Below are 15,716 nucleotides of genomic sequence, written 5' to 3'. Positions count from 1 at the left end.
TGACAGTCAGAAATGCTTTGTTTGTCCTGCCTGGGACTGAGACAAGTTGGGTGGTCCTGCTTTCCTCCGGGAGCAGGGCCTTTGCGCCTGGAAGCCTACCACAATCATGCAGAGGATGGCAAGTGTCACTTCCTTGGGCTTTTGCATCCCTTAAAGGCAATTAACATTTTAGCCCTCTACTTAAATATTCCAGCAACAAGTGACACCTGTACATGATGGCAATGGGTGGATGTTTCCAGAAGGCCAGGTATCTTAGGACTCCAAAATAGAGCATGCGAACCATGCAGAATTAGATTATTGTGCACTTCGTGCTGATATGAATAAAAATAGTCTGGTTTTTAGTTTGAGTTTTCCATTACAGCTCTGTAGGGCTCACTTTCAGCCAGATGAGAAAGAAAACCTTCACGGATGCCAATTGTGCACTACTGCAAACTTAAGAAAACCCATGTGTCACCAAGGGCACCTCAGATCTATGGGCCTCTCTTTGGAAGACTTGGATTTTAATATCCTGAGCTGTTGTAGCTATAAAAATTCCCCTAAACCTTCTTTTCTACCTGTTTTAGTCAGGTTAGGTTAGGCTATGCTGCAGTAACAAATGAACCCTGAAATCTCAGTGCCTTTGTATGTTGACATACATTTCTCACTCACACTGTCTCCTGAACTATTGTTTTCAAGCCTGGGAAAGGGGGCAGTGGCCTCTGGGAATTTCTCTGTCAGGCTGATGAAGTCCTTGCACCTGCAGGTGTGGCTCTGCGGGGGCAGCATGGAGGTCCTGCCGTGCTCACGGGTGGCCCACATCGAGCGAAAGAAGAAGCCATACAACAGCAACATCGGCTTCTACACCAAGAGGAATGCCCTCCGGGTCGCCGAGGTCTGGATGGATGATTACAAGTCACATGTGTACATAGCGTGGAATCTGCCACTGGAGGTAGGGCCCAGCAGCCCTTCCCCGTCCCCCTAAGACAGTGGCCCTATGTTTGACAGGTCACTGATCCCTTTACTAAGCTGATGGCTCCTCCCCAGAAAACTGCTCACCTTTGCGAAATTACGAATGCCCTTTGAGGCGGCTCATGGACCTCCAGGTTTTAGAACCCCTGCTTTACACGGGGATTGGCACGACAGAAATCTCTAAATCCATTTACAAAGATTAGAAGGGTATTACTGCGTTAATTCCAGCCTCCTTATATTAATCGTGACACCCTGCTCCTGAATGTACACTGTGTCCAAAAGATCCTTGCTCAGAGAATTTGGCACCAGACCCTGTCATCTGCTCTCAGTGTGCCCACGTGGGGGGCTCCAGCTGCCCCATGCCGTAGGCACCCAGTATATGCTGAACTCCTTGTTTACGTAGCTCTTCAAGTCTCCTCTATATTCTGCCCAGAATATAATCTAGGGAAATCCCCATGTTACTACAGCACGGTGGCTGTGCACTGGCGTGGTTGGAATCCCAGCTCTGCCACTTACAGTTATGACGTCTTAAACAAATCTGCTTGTCATCTCTGTATTTTAGGTTCCTCAGCTATAAAACGGGGATCATAGCAGGTTCTCCTTCCTAGGTCAGTTGTGAGAACTAAATCTGAAGTACTTAATCTAAGTACTAAGGTATTAGAGCTAAGTACATGTGCTGTACTTAGAGCAGTGCCTAGCACGGGGTATGGAAAGATTGGCAAGTGTTGTTTGTCCTCCACAGCACAGTGGGGTGACCTGTACCCTCAGCCACAGTTGGGTTGATACGTTCAGCCAGAGCACCTATAGGTGTCAGAGCCATGGATATTCCCACTGAGAATTTCCAGGAGGCTGGAGCCCAGGACAGCAGAAATGCTGTTGATATGTGCAGGTTTGTGGATTAAGAGGACAAAAGGGAAGACTTTTATATCATTGTTGTTACAGTTATTGAAATAATGTTCTAAAGCCCTGAAAAACCCCTTATGACCATGTAGCACTTTAAGCTGTTAAACTAGGTGATTTTCCACATTATTATATAAAATTAGGCAACCACTTTTGTACAGCCCCTTACACTGTCCCAAGCGCTCACTAAGTTTCTTATTTGCAATATCTCATTTAGCCCTCATAACCACCTCGTGATGTAGGAGCCACCTGCCCCAGTTTCCTCATCTGTAAAACAGAGATTGTCAACCTCGATCTCATAGGACTCCTGGGAAGATAAAAATAAAGCTTAAAACAGCATAACAAACCTTAAGTGCTCAGTAAATGCTAGCTTGACATGAACTATGATGCCCATTTTATAGATGGGTAAACCGAAGCGCTGGCAAGTTAAAGTGACTTGCTTGAGGTCTTACATCCTGCACGCAGCAGAGCAGGGATGTGAACTGGCATCTTCACTCAGCTCTACCCACAGCCCTATGAAGTCAGTGGAATAAGTGTTGAAATTCATATTTTTTCTTATTTGCGGATGAGAGTTGTGACCTAGAAAGGGGATGTGACTTACTCAGGGTCGTAAGAACCCAGGGCTTCCGACTCTCTCCCAGTGCATTCTCCATCATCACACACAACCTCTGGTCCTTAATGCCAGTGTTCCCCACCACGCTTTTCACAAATGAAAGTCCTCGTTAATCATGCTAAGTATATTCAAACAAAGAGTTAAATATCGCTGCCCACATTTGCCTTTGAATTTTAATAAGTTTGACATTTAAAGGGACTTTCCTTGAAAATCGCCATTTGGCTGCCAAAGAAGAAATTGTAATGAAATCATTTACACTCTTCTCCGCTTCCTTCGAGATGCTGCTTGGCTGCCCGCCGCATTGGAGTCCCCTGCCTCCTCGGGGTCACAGCCATCTTGTGGCTGAGTCCGCGGAGTCATATTTCAGCTGCTTTATTTCCCCCTGTCACCACACAGCAACCCATTACAGGTTCATTTCTGTAAAAGCAGAGTGAATTATTCATTAGAACATCATTACAAGCTTTGCAATGGAAAATTATTTTCACATCTGCATAGAAGGAACTTCACAAAGAGGCAGCAAAGGGGGAAATTACACACGTATAGGAAAGAAAGACGGGAGGTGGTTATAGCCATTTATTTTCTTGTCTTGATCAAATAATTCCTCTAATAATGGGGTCTGAGAGTCACTGAGGAAATGTCGGGGAGATGGAGAGGAGAAGGCAGGTTGTCAACATCAGTGTGTCCCGAGATCCCTCTCGTGATGGTAAGGAAGGCTGACTGTGGGCGCTGCATGCTGCCCTCAGGGGACAGCAGTGTCTAGTTTGGGGCAAGGTGATCAGACAGGGCTTCAGATTTTTCTCTGATGATTGCCCCAAAGCCCGTCCTCCTCTCTGGCCAGAACTTCCCAGTCACTAATGCCCTTTGCTTACTTTCAGAATCCAGGAATTGACATAGGTGATGTCTCCGAAAGAAAAGCCTTAAGGAAAAGTTTAAAGTGTAAGAATTTCCAGTGGTACCTGGACCACGTCTACCCGGAAATGAGAAGATACAATAACACCGTTGCCTATGGGGAGGTAATTAAGACCATGCCTGCGCTCGACTTGGACGGCTGTGCAGTGGGCTCTGGATCACTTTGCTGGGGGAGAACAGGGAACAGAGTCATTTACTCACTCATTCATTCATTCGTTCTTTCATTCAGTGATTAGTTTTTGGAGGTGGAGGCCTTGACAGCAAGGCTCTCACCAGCTGGTGGCGGTGATACAGGTAATAAACGTTACAGCAGGGGCACGGGCCATCGCTGTGCCTGGGGTATGGAGAGGACTGTGAGTTCTGTTTAGGACATTTTGATTTTCAGGTTCCCTGGGACCTGTCCGTGGGACGTTGAGCAGGAAGTTGGGTCATAAAGAGAGGCAGGGACTGGAGCTGTCGGTCCACTGCCCAGTGCCGTGGGCCAAAGAAAGAGGGTACAGGTGCTCTTCTAGATGTTCTATGATGAGATAATATCACCTTTATGAATATTAACACAGGTCGGCTTTTCTCTTAGGACAAATGCCATAAATTTGCATTTTAGAAAATTTTGAAAATAGCAATAATAGCAACGAACGCGTTCGATGTGCCTGCACTGTTCTGCGTGCTTTTCACGTGTGAGTTCATTGCATCCTCACTTTCGGAGGCAGTAGTGTTATTTCCAGTTTACTGATAAGAACACTGAGAGTTAGCAACATTAAGTACATTATCTAAGGTCTCACAGCTTATAATTCATGAAGCCAGGATTAGATCTTGGCGTTCAAATTCTATAGATAACGTGTATGTTTTTGATGTATGGCCTGCTTTACTATGTATATGTTTATATTTATTTTTATGAAAAAATTTTTTCATATACTTTTTATACACACAATCACCTATCTATCAATTTAAACTAAAACCAGGCTGTCCACAATGCCTAATAATCTGAAACGCTAATGATAGATGGAGAATATTTTTCTGTGTCATTTAAGCATTTGTCTGCAACATTATTAATGGCTATATAAGATGGTACCTTTTGTGTGTGCTGTAGTTTTGCCTGAAAACATAGAACATACCAGAGATGCCCCACCAGCTCTGGCATTTGGATTTCTTCCCAGGGCTGCCTGGAACTCCCTGTGACAATCAGGCTGAAGCTACGAAAACTCTCTTGGACTTAGAGCATTTCCTTTTTGTACAAATGTGAAGTTTTCTATTTTCTGCGTGAAGCCTTTTGTAGGAAGTAACTCAGCCCCAGGTTGGATCATTAGGGTGGGGGAGAGTTGTCCCTTCTGAGCTGGAATCTGGATGGGGAGCTTGTTTCTTGCAGGGTATGGTTTGTAGCGATCAGGGACACATGAAACCTGCTGGATTCAAATCCTAGTTTCAGCTTCAGTTCCTCATCTGTAAAATGGGGGAGTAAAATTACCTACTTCCTGGGGTTGTTGGGAAGATGAAATGAACTGCCGTTCGTAGAGTTCTTAGGAGTATACCTGGCACAGCCTCCTAGCTATTAATAGGTCGAGACTACCTTGTCTTCTTCAAAATGAAAGCATGTTTCTTTTTGTTTTGTTTGGGGTTTTTTGTGTCCAAAGATCCAATATAAAGGAGACATTGAAAGACAGCGGGCAGTGAAATGGATTATTCGTAAGACAATTGGATAAATTGCCTAGCTCTTTGGGAAAAAAAAATTTTTAAATTTTACAGCATAGTATATCCCAAAGTATATTTCAGATGGCCTGTAGCATTAAATGAAAGAAAAGAAACCATAATCAAAGCACACAGAAATAGATACAAATGTGAACTCTGAAAGGGGAAGGGCTTTCTAAGAATGAAAGCCATGGAAGAAAAGGAAAAGGATATTTGATACGAGTTCATAAATATTAAAATAATCCATCTATCAACTGAATGGAGAAATAATATGCCAAGCTGGAAATATGCAAACCATAAATACTATAGATGAATGGATAATACCATTCATCTGTAATGAACTCTACAAATCGATTTAAGGAAAATTTTTCATTTAAATAAGAAAATAAAACATCCTCGAAGAAAAATAGACGAAGTACAAGAGAAAATACAAGTGGATGAATTTTTAAAATTTCTTTCATAATCTAAGAAATTAAAATACAAAATACACTGAGTTAGCTTTTTTCCTTCTACCAAATGAACAAAGATTTATTTTGGAAATATATGTTAGTACTTTTCCAACAATGTCTTGGTAATATGAAAAACCACATATCGTCTGGTGAGAGTGCAAATTCAAACAAATTCAACTGAAGCTTTAAAAAGCAATTTGAACCACGTGTATTAAAAGGCTTAGTGATAGTCACACTTTCCTCTCCACTCTTATCCCAAGTAAATAATCTGAAATGAGGACAAAGACTTGAGAGTAAAATTGTTCATCTCAGGGATTTTTTTTTTTCTCTTGATCAAAAATTTGAATTTAACTTGAAGTTTAGTTAAATATATTGTATTAATGGTTTGAAATATTTTTCAGCCATTTCAAAAGTTGTATACAAAATTTCAGTAGTGTGAGAAAAATATTGATAATATAATGCTTAAGAGGAAAAAGTCAGAATTATACAATTAGATTCGCTACTATTTTAGATTGGAAGCAAGTAAGAGAATAGCATGGGGAAACTTCTACAGTGGGACAGACAGTTTTTAGTGGGTATTTTGCTTTATTTTCCCAATTATCACTAATGTTTACATGATAATTTTATAGTTAGAAGTAAAATAGTTATGAAAAGAGAAAGAAAAAAATGGAACAATACTGTAAGAAGGCCAGGGCACAGTTCCACAGGCTGTGCACTGCACAACTCCGGGGCCTGCCATTCTCATGAGGCAGAGTGTAAATGATATCTCTGGAGGTGAAGGGTGGATTGGCCTTGGAGGTAAGATAGAGATCATAATCTGATTTTTGGAAGGGGGAAGGCTTTTGTTTTTACAAATTTTCCTATCTTTTTCAACTAATGACTTCAATACATACTTACCTAGAAAATATAAAGATGAAAACGAAACTTACTTCAAATCCTATTTCCCAGCTACGATCAGTGTTAACATCTTAGATCATTGGCTTCTATTACTTCTTCTCTGCTTGCTGACCTCACCATATACTGAACTATATTTCAGGTGGACTATAGCTTTAAATGAAAGAAGCCAAACTAAATCAAATTCAGTTTGGGAACAAAATCTAGCATTCTTTAGACAACTCTATTTTTTAACACTCCTGTTGGTTTTTTTCACCACACCCAGACCCCAGAGCAGCGGGAAAAGGAAGAAGGTAGGGTGACTCTAATACTATATGTGTACTTTCTAGCCTTTGCTTTTCATGTACAATTCTGTTTGAGAGTCTTTCCCAAGGCTGATGAATGTTTCTGGTTTTAATGCTCCTTGCTCTTTCCTCTTTTTTTTTTTTTTTTTTTCGGTCAGCTTGTTTGGGGCCTTTTAAAAAGCTTTCTAGTCATGTGAAACTGTATATACGTCCTATTCTTAATTCCGTTTTGATCACCTCTCATTTTTTAAAAATTAATCTCTGAGCCTCCGCAATGAAGGGTCAAGTGGTAATGTAAGCACTTTCAAGGACCTTTTCACCAGCTTTTCAGTCTTTGTTAATATTATGTGGGATTTGAGACCCAGACATTATTATACATTATTTGCATTTTACACCTTCTTGGAGAATGACTTTGTAGTCACATTCGGTTCGGTGACAGAATTTACCATTATTCAGATGGTGGTGTTTTAAAGCTCACTGCGGCTCACTCTTTTCCCCACACAAGATCCCAGCACAGTAACGGACACCTCTGAGCAGGTGCCCCCGGCGTTTCTGCCTCACCTGACAACAGTGTTGGGGCTCAGGCCCACTTAGGTTAATAAGTCAGTTTTCTTTGATTTGTACATTTTTATTCCTCTCTATTAGCTGGGATGTCTTAAATTACTGTTTAAGGAAAGATATGCAAATGCTTTATGTCCTGACTCTTACATGGTTAAGATTCTCCCTTCCCACCTGCAAAAGCATCTCAGTGTGTGCAGAAACGCTGGCCACCAACTCTTGCTCCAAATTCTGTGCTCAGCTCATACTGTATGTCCTCTGTTCCCTAGTTCACTTTGCTTATCTTTTTTTTTCTTTAAGTGTTATTAATATGAAATACAACACAGAGAATGTGCATAAAGGAAACATGTGCAGTGTAATAATATAAAGGGGAAAAAATCCCTGGAGCCACTCGCTGGGTGAAAAATAGAACACTGCCAGCATCTCTTCCACTTAATCCTTGTTAACATTTAGCTCAGGAGTCACCTCCCCTTAGTCTCTGAACCCTTCAGATGGGGGGCAGGGAGAATTCTCCTTGCTGCTCTGGATAATTCAGTTATTGTACCACCTCTTCCTGTGTCTGTCTCTTGCTCCAGACCATGCCCTACCTTAGGGCAGGGACTGGTGGTTTGTTTGTTTATTTGTTTGTTTGTTTGATCTTTGTTTGTTCATTAAACTTAGCACTTATCAGGCCCTCAGTAAATATTTATGAAATTCCTGAATGATAGATTTGCTTGCATAAACATTAGAAACAAAATTTAAAAGCCTAGCATTCTGAAATCATTACAGGGAACACATATGCCATAAAAACATTAATATCCTTAATATGTAAAGAGCTCTTGCAAATCTATAATAAAACCATTTGAAATCCCAGAGGAAATAAACAGATAATTCTCACAAAGGGAAATAATTGCTAAACATGAAACACTTCAATTTACTATTCAGTATAAATTTGTAACAACAAGATACATTTTGTCAGCTCTCAGAATAATAATATTTTTATTAACTTTCACCACCTGTAGTTTTTATTTTATGTTTATTTTAAAAGCTTTGTTAGACTTCAGAAGACTTTTTTTTTTTTTTTACTGTATTGCTCTTATGTATACATGAAAAGAAAAACATGGGCAAAATACATTGGTAAAGGTATTTCTTAAATTTCATCACTTTCAAAAATCTAACTCTTCTGAATTACTTTTTGATTCAGAAGTTATCTGGGTTTTTCCATATAATTACTCTTTACAACACTGAAAACACTGGCAATAAGCCTTTCCTTAAAGCATCCATAAAAGAACTAGCTTTGTAATTCTTTAAAGACAGCTTGCTTTGGACCATCTTTGGGAATGTTGTGCAATGGATCTGATCAATCGCTTCTCTCTATACTCCTCTGTGCCGACTTTGGTACCTTGGGTTTAAAAAAATGCTCCTCCATTGTTTTGGTTTGCACCACCACCACCACCACCACCACCACCACAGCCCACCCCCACCCCCACCCCCACCCCCGCAAGCTGGTGTTCTTCTCGGCCCCCCCGCCCTGGGCTCTACTGAGATAAAATTGACATATAACATCATGTAAGTTTAAGGTGTACACTTTGTTGATTTAATACACTTACTTGTTGCAAAATGATTACCACGATAGTGTTAGCTAACATGTCACCTAATTGCGATTTCTTTTTTTGTGGTGAGGACATTTAAGATTTCTACATACTTAGCAACTTTCAAGTTTATAATACAATATCATTAGCTACGATCACCATACTGTACATAGGTCCCCAGAACATACTCATCATATAACTGGAAGTTTGTATGCTTTGATCAACACAATACTTTTAAATGGTATAAACTCAGGACTGGCAAGTATTTACATACTTTGTGAATAGGAATATAAACTAGTCCAAAGCTTCCAGAAAGCAGTTAGGCAGCAGTTTTTAAGCACGTTATAAAGTCCCCATACCCTTTGATACCATTATCCCAGTTCTAGGATTCTGTTCTTAAGAAAATCTGAATGTGAACAAAGCTTTATGCATAGAGTTGCTCATTACAGTCAAAACTGAACAAAACTAAACTTCCCAAAAATCTGGAAAAAAATTAACTGATTGTGTGAAAGGATTGTGAATAATTGTTACCTCTGTTTTCCAAAACATCTCAATGAGATGGTGCTATTTAAAAAAAAATTTTTTTTCTTAAGTTATTATAAGTCTGCTCAGTTGTCTGAACCTAGACACAACTTGGGTGTACAAAAGCAGATTGTCCCTTGCCTCTCTTCTTGGTTTATCCCTGTTTAGTTTGGTTTCCATGGAGAATATAGTCTGGAGGGGACCCAGATATATGGGGTAGACCGACAACGTTGCCATTTTCCCACTGGTCAAGATTGCGGGGTAGTGGGTGGGATGGTCACCAATATGGAATCACAGTGGACCTGGAGATCCGACTTAGGTAAGTTCTTAACATGCTTCCAAAGAGACATGCCTAGATTCAGGGATGTTGTCTTGGGAACTTTGGTCTGTTGCTCCACAGATGCATTCCAAACACCTCGAATGGTGCTGGACACAGCATAGGCATTCAGTAAATATTTTTTGAATATAAGAGTAACTGTTGCTTGAGCTTTTCATGATGGCAAGTTTTTTTTGTTTTGTTTTGTTTTTCTTTTACTTTTTTGATTGTTGTTTTTCATGCCTCTATGCCAGTAATGACCTGAGAAGCTGACCTGTGGTTCCAAGGGTTATGAAAACCAGTGTTGGGGCTGAGATCCACTTTGGATAACCAATGTGTAATCAGTGTTTCTACGTCCAAAAGTTCCCTGAGAGCCTCTTTTGTGTCGGGGCTGGGGGAGCTGTGTGCGTGGGGTGGTGGGGGTCACAGGCAGAGGGCTGGTGCCCACATCATCCAGTGGAGGACTTAGTCTTTCTTGCTAACGTGATCACCTCAGAGACTCACGCCTTGGTCCTTACTTGGAGCGGGGGGGGGGGGGGGGGGCGGCGGGGTCTTGTGGCCTTTTGCGTCAAGAAGCCAGAACCCAGCCATGGTGGAGAGGTGGCTGGGGACCAGCAGCTCCACCAGATGAGCTCTGATGGATCACTTTTCACCTATTTCCGCAGCTTCGCAACAACAAGGCAAAAGACGTCTGCTTGGACCAGGGGCCGCTGGAGAACCACACAGCAATCCTGTACCCGTGCCATGGCTGGGGACCCCAGGTAGGACCCCGTCTCTGGCCAGGAAGGGAGTAAGTTCACCGGGCCCACAGGGAACACGTGGGACTTCTGGGACTTCTGCTGTCCTCTGCTTTGGTAGTTGTCACCTGTTCTGAGCGGTGAGGAGCTTTCTGATTGTTTCCCTGGAGGGGCTGGGGGAAAAGAGTCACAAGTGGTGACATCAGCACAAATATTAAGAGGATCAAGGGGCACATTTCGTACTGAAAGGAAACTGTGCATAACCCTCAGAGTCATTTGCTAGTAGGCAAATACATGCCATGAGTACAGATGTTGAATGATCACCAAGTGTGCCTCTTACAACTTCAGAGGACGAGTTAGCAGATCCCCTCGTGAGAAGCTGATTGGCGTGTCCATTTTGAAAGGGCATCATCAGTTTGGCGGTACGTGTGACAGTCTGTAAGCCCTGGTACAAGTGCCAGGCACTGGGTGGGAAGGAGGAATGTGTTTGCAGTCACACTTCAAAGAATACGTGTGTCCTCTGGTCTCCCAGGAGGTACCAAATATAGCCAAAAGGGCAGAACAATGAAGCAACGAAGTAAAAGTAGAGCCTGGTAAATGAATTCCCTTTGACAGCTCTGTGCCAGCTCACAGCGTGTGTGCAAATATGGGTGCGTGCACCAAGAGCTTAGCAGAAATCCTCTAGAATTGGGAGAAAACAGATCCACAAATGTCATTAGACTTGACATGCATAAAAATTGAAGACATTTTTATGTCAACCAAAAGTAATAAAAGGCAAGCTGCAAACTGGGAAAACATTTATATTCCATTTCAGAGGAACACGAGATGGTTGGTTCTAAGCCAGACTCAGATTTCTCTCTCCGGGTGTCAATTTGTTCATCTGTAAAAGGAAGACAGTGGACAAAATGCCCTGTAAGCTCCCTTTGTCTCTCTCGTGTTCCATGAACACACACAATCACATACATGTTCACGTGCATCAGTCATACACACATGCTCGCACATGCATTCATGGTTCGTGGGTTTTCTCTGCTCGTAGCACTTTTGCTTTCCCGTTAAGCCCGTATCTGGAAGGGGAGAGCTGTGTTTCTTCTACTATCACAGCAGGTAGTGCTCACAGTCCAGGTTCTCAGTGCCCTTCGGTGTGTGATGGGTCCTCTGAAAGTGAACAAGTCATGGCCAGGCAGGTGAATCCTGAGTCCTCCGCTCCTTGCGGTCACCCTGGGAGATAAGCAGGCAGCGTGAGGAAACTGAGGCACAGAGGAGTGCATGCCTGTGAGCAAAGTAGACTGGAACCCAGGCTCTCCAGTCAAACCCAAGCTTTTTTTTTTTTTTTTTGGTGAAGCATATTTGATTTACAATGTTGTGTTAGTTTCTGGTGTACAGCATAGTGATCCAGTTATACAAACATATATGCTCTTTTTCATATTCTTTTCACTATAAGTTATTACCAATATTGAATATAGTTCCTTGCATTATAGAGTAGGACCTTGTTTATCTGTTTTATATATAGTAGTTTGTATCTGCTAATCCCAAACTCCTAATTTGGTAACCCTAAGTTTGTTTTCTTTCCGTGAGTCTGTTTCTTGTAAATAGTTCATTTGTATCATTTTTTTACATTCCACATATAAGTGATATCATCTAATATTTGTCTTTGTCTGACTTATTTCACCTAGTATGATAATCTATGTCTATCCCTGTTGCTGCAAATAACATTATTTAATTCTTTTTTGTGGCTGAGTAGTATTCCATTGTGTGTCTATATACCACATCGTCTTTATCCAGTCATCTGTTGTTGACATTTCGGTTGCTTTCATGTCTTGGCTGTTGTAGATAGTGCCGCTATAAATGTTACAAGCCCAAGCATTTAATTTATTTTTTATTTTTTTATTTCTTTTTATTTATTTGTTGTTGTTGTTTTTTAATTTTATTTTACTGAGTTATAGTCAGTTTACAATGTTGTGTCAAATTCCAGTGTAGAGCACAATTTTTCAGTCATACATGAACATACATATGTTCATTGTCACATTCTTTTTCACCATGAGCTACTACAAGATCTTATATGTATTTCCCTGTGCTATACAGTGTAAACTTGTTTATCTATTCTATATATACCTGTCAGTATCTACAAATTTCAAACTCCCAGTTTGTCCCTCCCACCCCCATGGCAACAAGTTTGTATTCTATGTCTATGAGTCTGTATATTTAAGTTCATTTGTCGTCTTTTTCTTTTTTTTTTTAGATTCCACATATGAGTGATCTCATATGGTATTTTTCTTTCTCTTTCTGGCTTACTTCACTTAGAATGACATCCTCCAGGGACATCCATGTTGCTGCAAATGGCATTATGTTGTCAGTTTTTATGGCCGAATAGTATTCCATTGTATAAATATACCACAACTTCTTTATCCAGTCATCTGTCAATGGACATTTAGGCTGTTTCCATGTCTTAGCTATTGTAAATAGTGCTGCTATGAACATTGGGGTGCAGGTGTCTTACCATATGACCCAGTAATCCGACTCCTGGGCATATATCCAGAACCCAAGCATTTTAAATTCAAATCCATTCCATTTAATTCAAGATTATTTCCTGATCCCTACCACCACCACCAACTGGCTAAAAGTGCCCATGGGGAACAGAAGAATGACCAGGAAGCCTAGACTTGCTTTTTTCCCTGGAGAAACACAGCTTTAGCATCAAAGGCAACACAGGCAAAAGAACCCAGTGAGTGTCCTCATCCTGTCATTTACTCACTCACTCGACTGATAGGTCTTGGGCACCTACCGCAGGCGCTAGTCACAAGTGTTGGTAAGATGCAGTCCCTGCTCTCAAGTGGTTTACCCTTCAGGGGGAAAGACCAGGAAACCTACAGTGCAGAAGATGTGGAAAGAGCAAGACAGCCGGGGCTGCCGGGCGCTAGGAGGCAGAAGGCGGTCCAGGGCTGGGGGCCAAGGATGCAAGAGGGAAGGCAGTGCTGAGAGATGAGGCAGAAGAGAGGTGGGGAGGCAGATCTCCAATGGCCTGATAAGGCCTGCTCCAAGGCACTGGTTCTCACACTTCAGGATACAGCAGAATCACCTGGAAGGCTTGTGAAAGCTCTGGTTACTGGGCCCCATCCCCAGAATTTCTGAGTTAGGGGTGGAGGGTGGCTGAAATTTTGCGTTTCTATCAAGTCCCCAGGCAATGTGATGATTCTGGCTTGGGGGTTTGGGGACTTGATTCTAAGGGCACTGGGGAGCCATCGAAGGTTCACCTCAGGGGCAGGGGTGGGGAGAAATGATACATTTAAATAAGGCACAGCTGGTCCCAGAGGAGTTGCAAGAGGGATGGTCGCTGTGGAGACATCCTGGCCTTCAGCCCCTACTGACTCTGCAGGTTTTCCCTCCCAGGGTCTGGAGGAGTGAAGTACCTGGAAGCCTTGGTGGCAGGGGAAATGGAGGGGGGGGGAGTTGTGGCCTGCAGGGGATGGACAGGTCAGCCTTTTAAGAGGCTGCATCTTGGGAGAGGCCAGATGACAAGCTAGTGATCCACCCCAACTAGTCTCAGGCGAGATGGCTGGGAGAGGAGATGGGACACGGTGGTACTGGGCCAGGAGGGCAGCAGAAGCCTGGACTGAGCCCTGGGGATGTCCACTCTGGGTCACTGGGCTGTACGTGACCATCATTTTGGGAAATGCCAGGAGTCGCTTGTAGAACACAGAACTCGCGGGCTTCCTTGTCCAGTCTTCTGAATAGGTCACACTTGAACTGAGCTCTTACTGTCATATAATAGACACTATCACCTGGGGATCTTTGCATAATCAAAAACTGGCTTGTGAAGCCAACTTCCGTGAATGGGAAAGGGAGTAAAGACGCTCTAATGTCTCCTGGAGATCTGAGCGCTTCGTCACAGGGCTCCAAGCTGTGCATCTTAACTTGGGTGTTTCGGGGGAAGGTTTTCTGAGCCACTCAAGGAGCTCACTGAGGCAGCTGCCTCTGTCTCTGCATCTGTGGCACCTACCGCCAAGGCCCCCTGCCCTCCCCGTGGGCCCTGGCTGCTCAGAACCCCCTCTAACACCCTTGTGATGTCCAGAGCTCCAAATAGTCTGGGACAGACCCCCTGAGAACTTGACCTTCCTTATCCTTCTATCCAGAGCCTTAACTCCTGTTGCGTCCCCTCCCTCAAGGTCCCACCAGGTCACCTGCTAAACAGATCCAGCTCGAACGCCCAGGGAGCCACCTCCCAGATGACAGGGTCGAAGTGTAATGACAGTCTTTGCCCTGAAGGTGGCCACCTGCCTACTCCCTGCCCAGACAGGAGCCTGGCACCAAGTTCTCTCCTGCTGGGAGCTTGGTGGCCTCCCACAGCCCAGTACTGGGGTCTTTGTTGAAAAATCTAGAATTCCTCTTTCACACGTTCCAACCGCATACAAAACCTTTCATAATGAGTGCCCCTGCCGTTTGGTTGATGATGAGATGGCGAACCAGATTAGGCCGTTCCTCGCTGCCCCTACCTCTGGGATGAGTGCCTCTAAGTGTGGGTCATGGTTATTTCCATCAGCTGATTTTTTTGAAAGCAAATTTAATGTTGTTTTCTTTCCCACCACGTGTTCTGAATTAGAGCGCACCCTGGGTACCGCGCTCCAGCTGCCAGGTGTCCCTCCCTCGCCCATCAAGCTTCCCTCCCCCTCCTTCTCAAACCCACTCCCTCTAGGCTAGGAGATGCCTTGGCATCTTTTTAAACCGCTTCGTAAAGTGCTGTGGGCAAACAGACTGCATCAAAGCTCCTGTAACAAGGCAACTCCCAGAAGAAGGAATTGGTGTTCCACAGACCTTGTTGGCTTAATTAATGGACTCTGTGTTGTAATTTATTACCAAACAGCAATTAAGCAGAGATAAAACAGGCACTGAGGAGGGTAATTTCCTGTCTTGCAGCATGTGTTTGTCAACAAGATGGAAAGGGTTCCCAGCCACTCAGAGAGCCTGCTCAGTCGCAAGCTAGCGACCAGCCTTCCTCTCGTCTCGTTACTAATTTGCATTAGACAAACCTCTGTTTCTTTTCTGAGCCTGTTTTGTTTAAAAATAGATGTCAAGGATGCAGCAGCAGCCTTTGGTGTCAGCTTGAACCCATTTAGAGCAGGAGGTCCTGTCTAAGGAGGCCCAGGAATCCCCCACCCCCTCCAGGCTTTTGCCGCCCTGGGCCCAGGTCCAGACGGGGCCCTTCCTTGGAGCAGCCAAGGTCTCCCCTCGAGGTATCAGCTGTGAGATTGTCCTCCTGACAGCCCCTTCCTGCTCTCTGTCCCAGCCCAATGGGGCATCCTGCCAACCTCCCTCATTCCGATTTCCCTGAGGACGA

General features: G+C 43.2%; 1 protein-coding gene across 2 annotated transcripts in view; it reads left to right on the top strand.

Moving 5' to 3' along the window:
* Positions 1–15,716, top strand: part of GALNT17 (polypeptide N-acetylgalactosaminyltransferase 17) — a 364,793-nt gene that overhangs the window by 333,598 nt on the left and 15,479 nt on the right. For both annotated transcript variants that reach the window (XM_064478595.1, XM_064478596.1), the window contains 3 exons: positions 743–928; positions 3,337–3,474; positions 10,313–10,408. In XM_064478595.1, the coding sequence (XP_064334665.1) occupies positions 743–928; positions 3,337–3,474; positions 10,313–10,408 (420 nt within the window). The remainder of the gene's footprint in view (positions 1–742; positions 929–3,336; positions 3,475–10,312; positions 10,409–15,716) is intronic.

Source organism: Camelus dromedarius, chromosome 24 (assembly GCF_036321535.1).
Source record: "Camelus dromedarius isolate mCamDro1 chromosome 24, mCamDro1.pat, whole genome shotgun sequence".
Classification (NCBI taxonomy): Eukaryota; Metazoa; Chordata; class Mammalia; order Artiodactyla; family Camelidae; genus Camelus; species Camelus dromedarius.
This window is presented reverse-complemented; position numbering and strand designations above follow the sequence as displayed.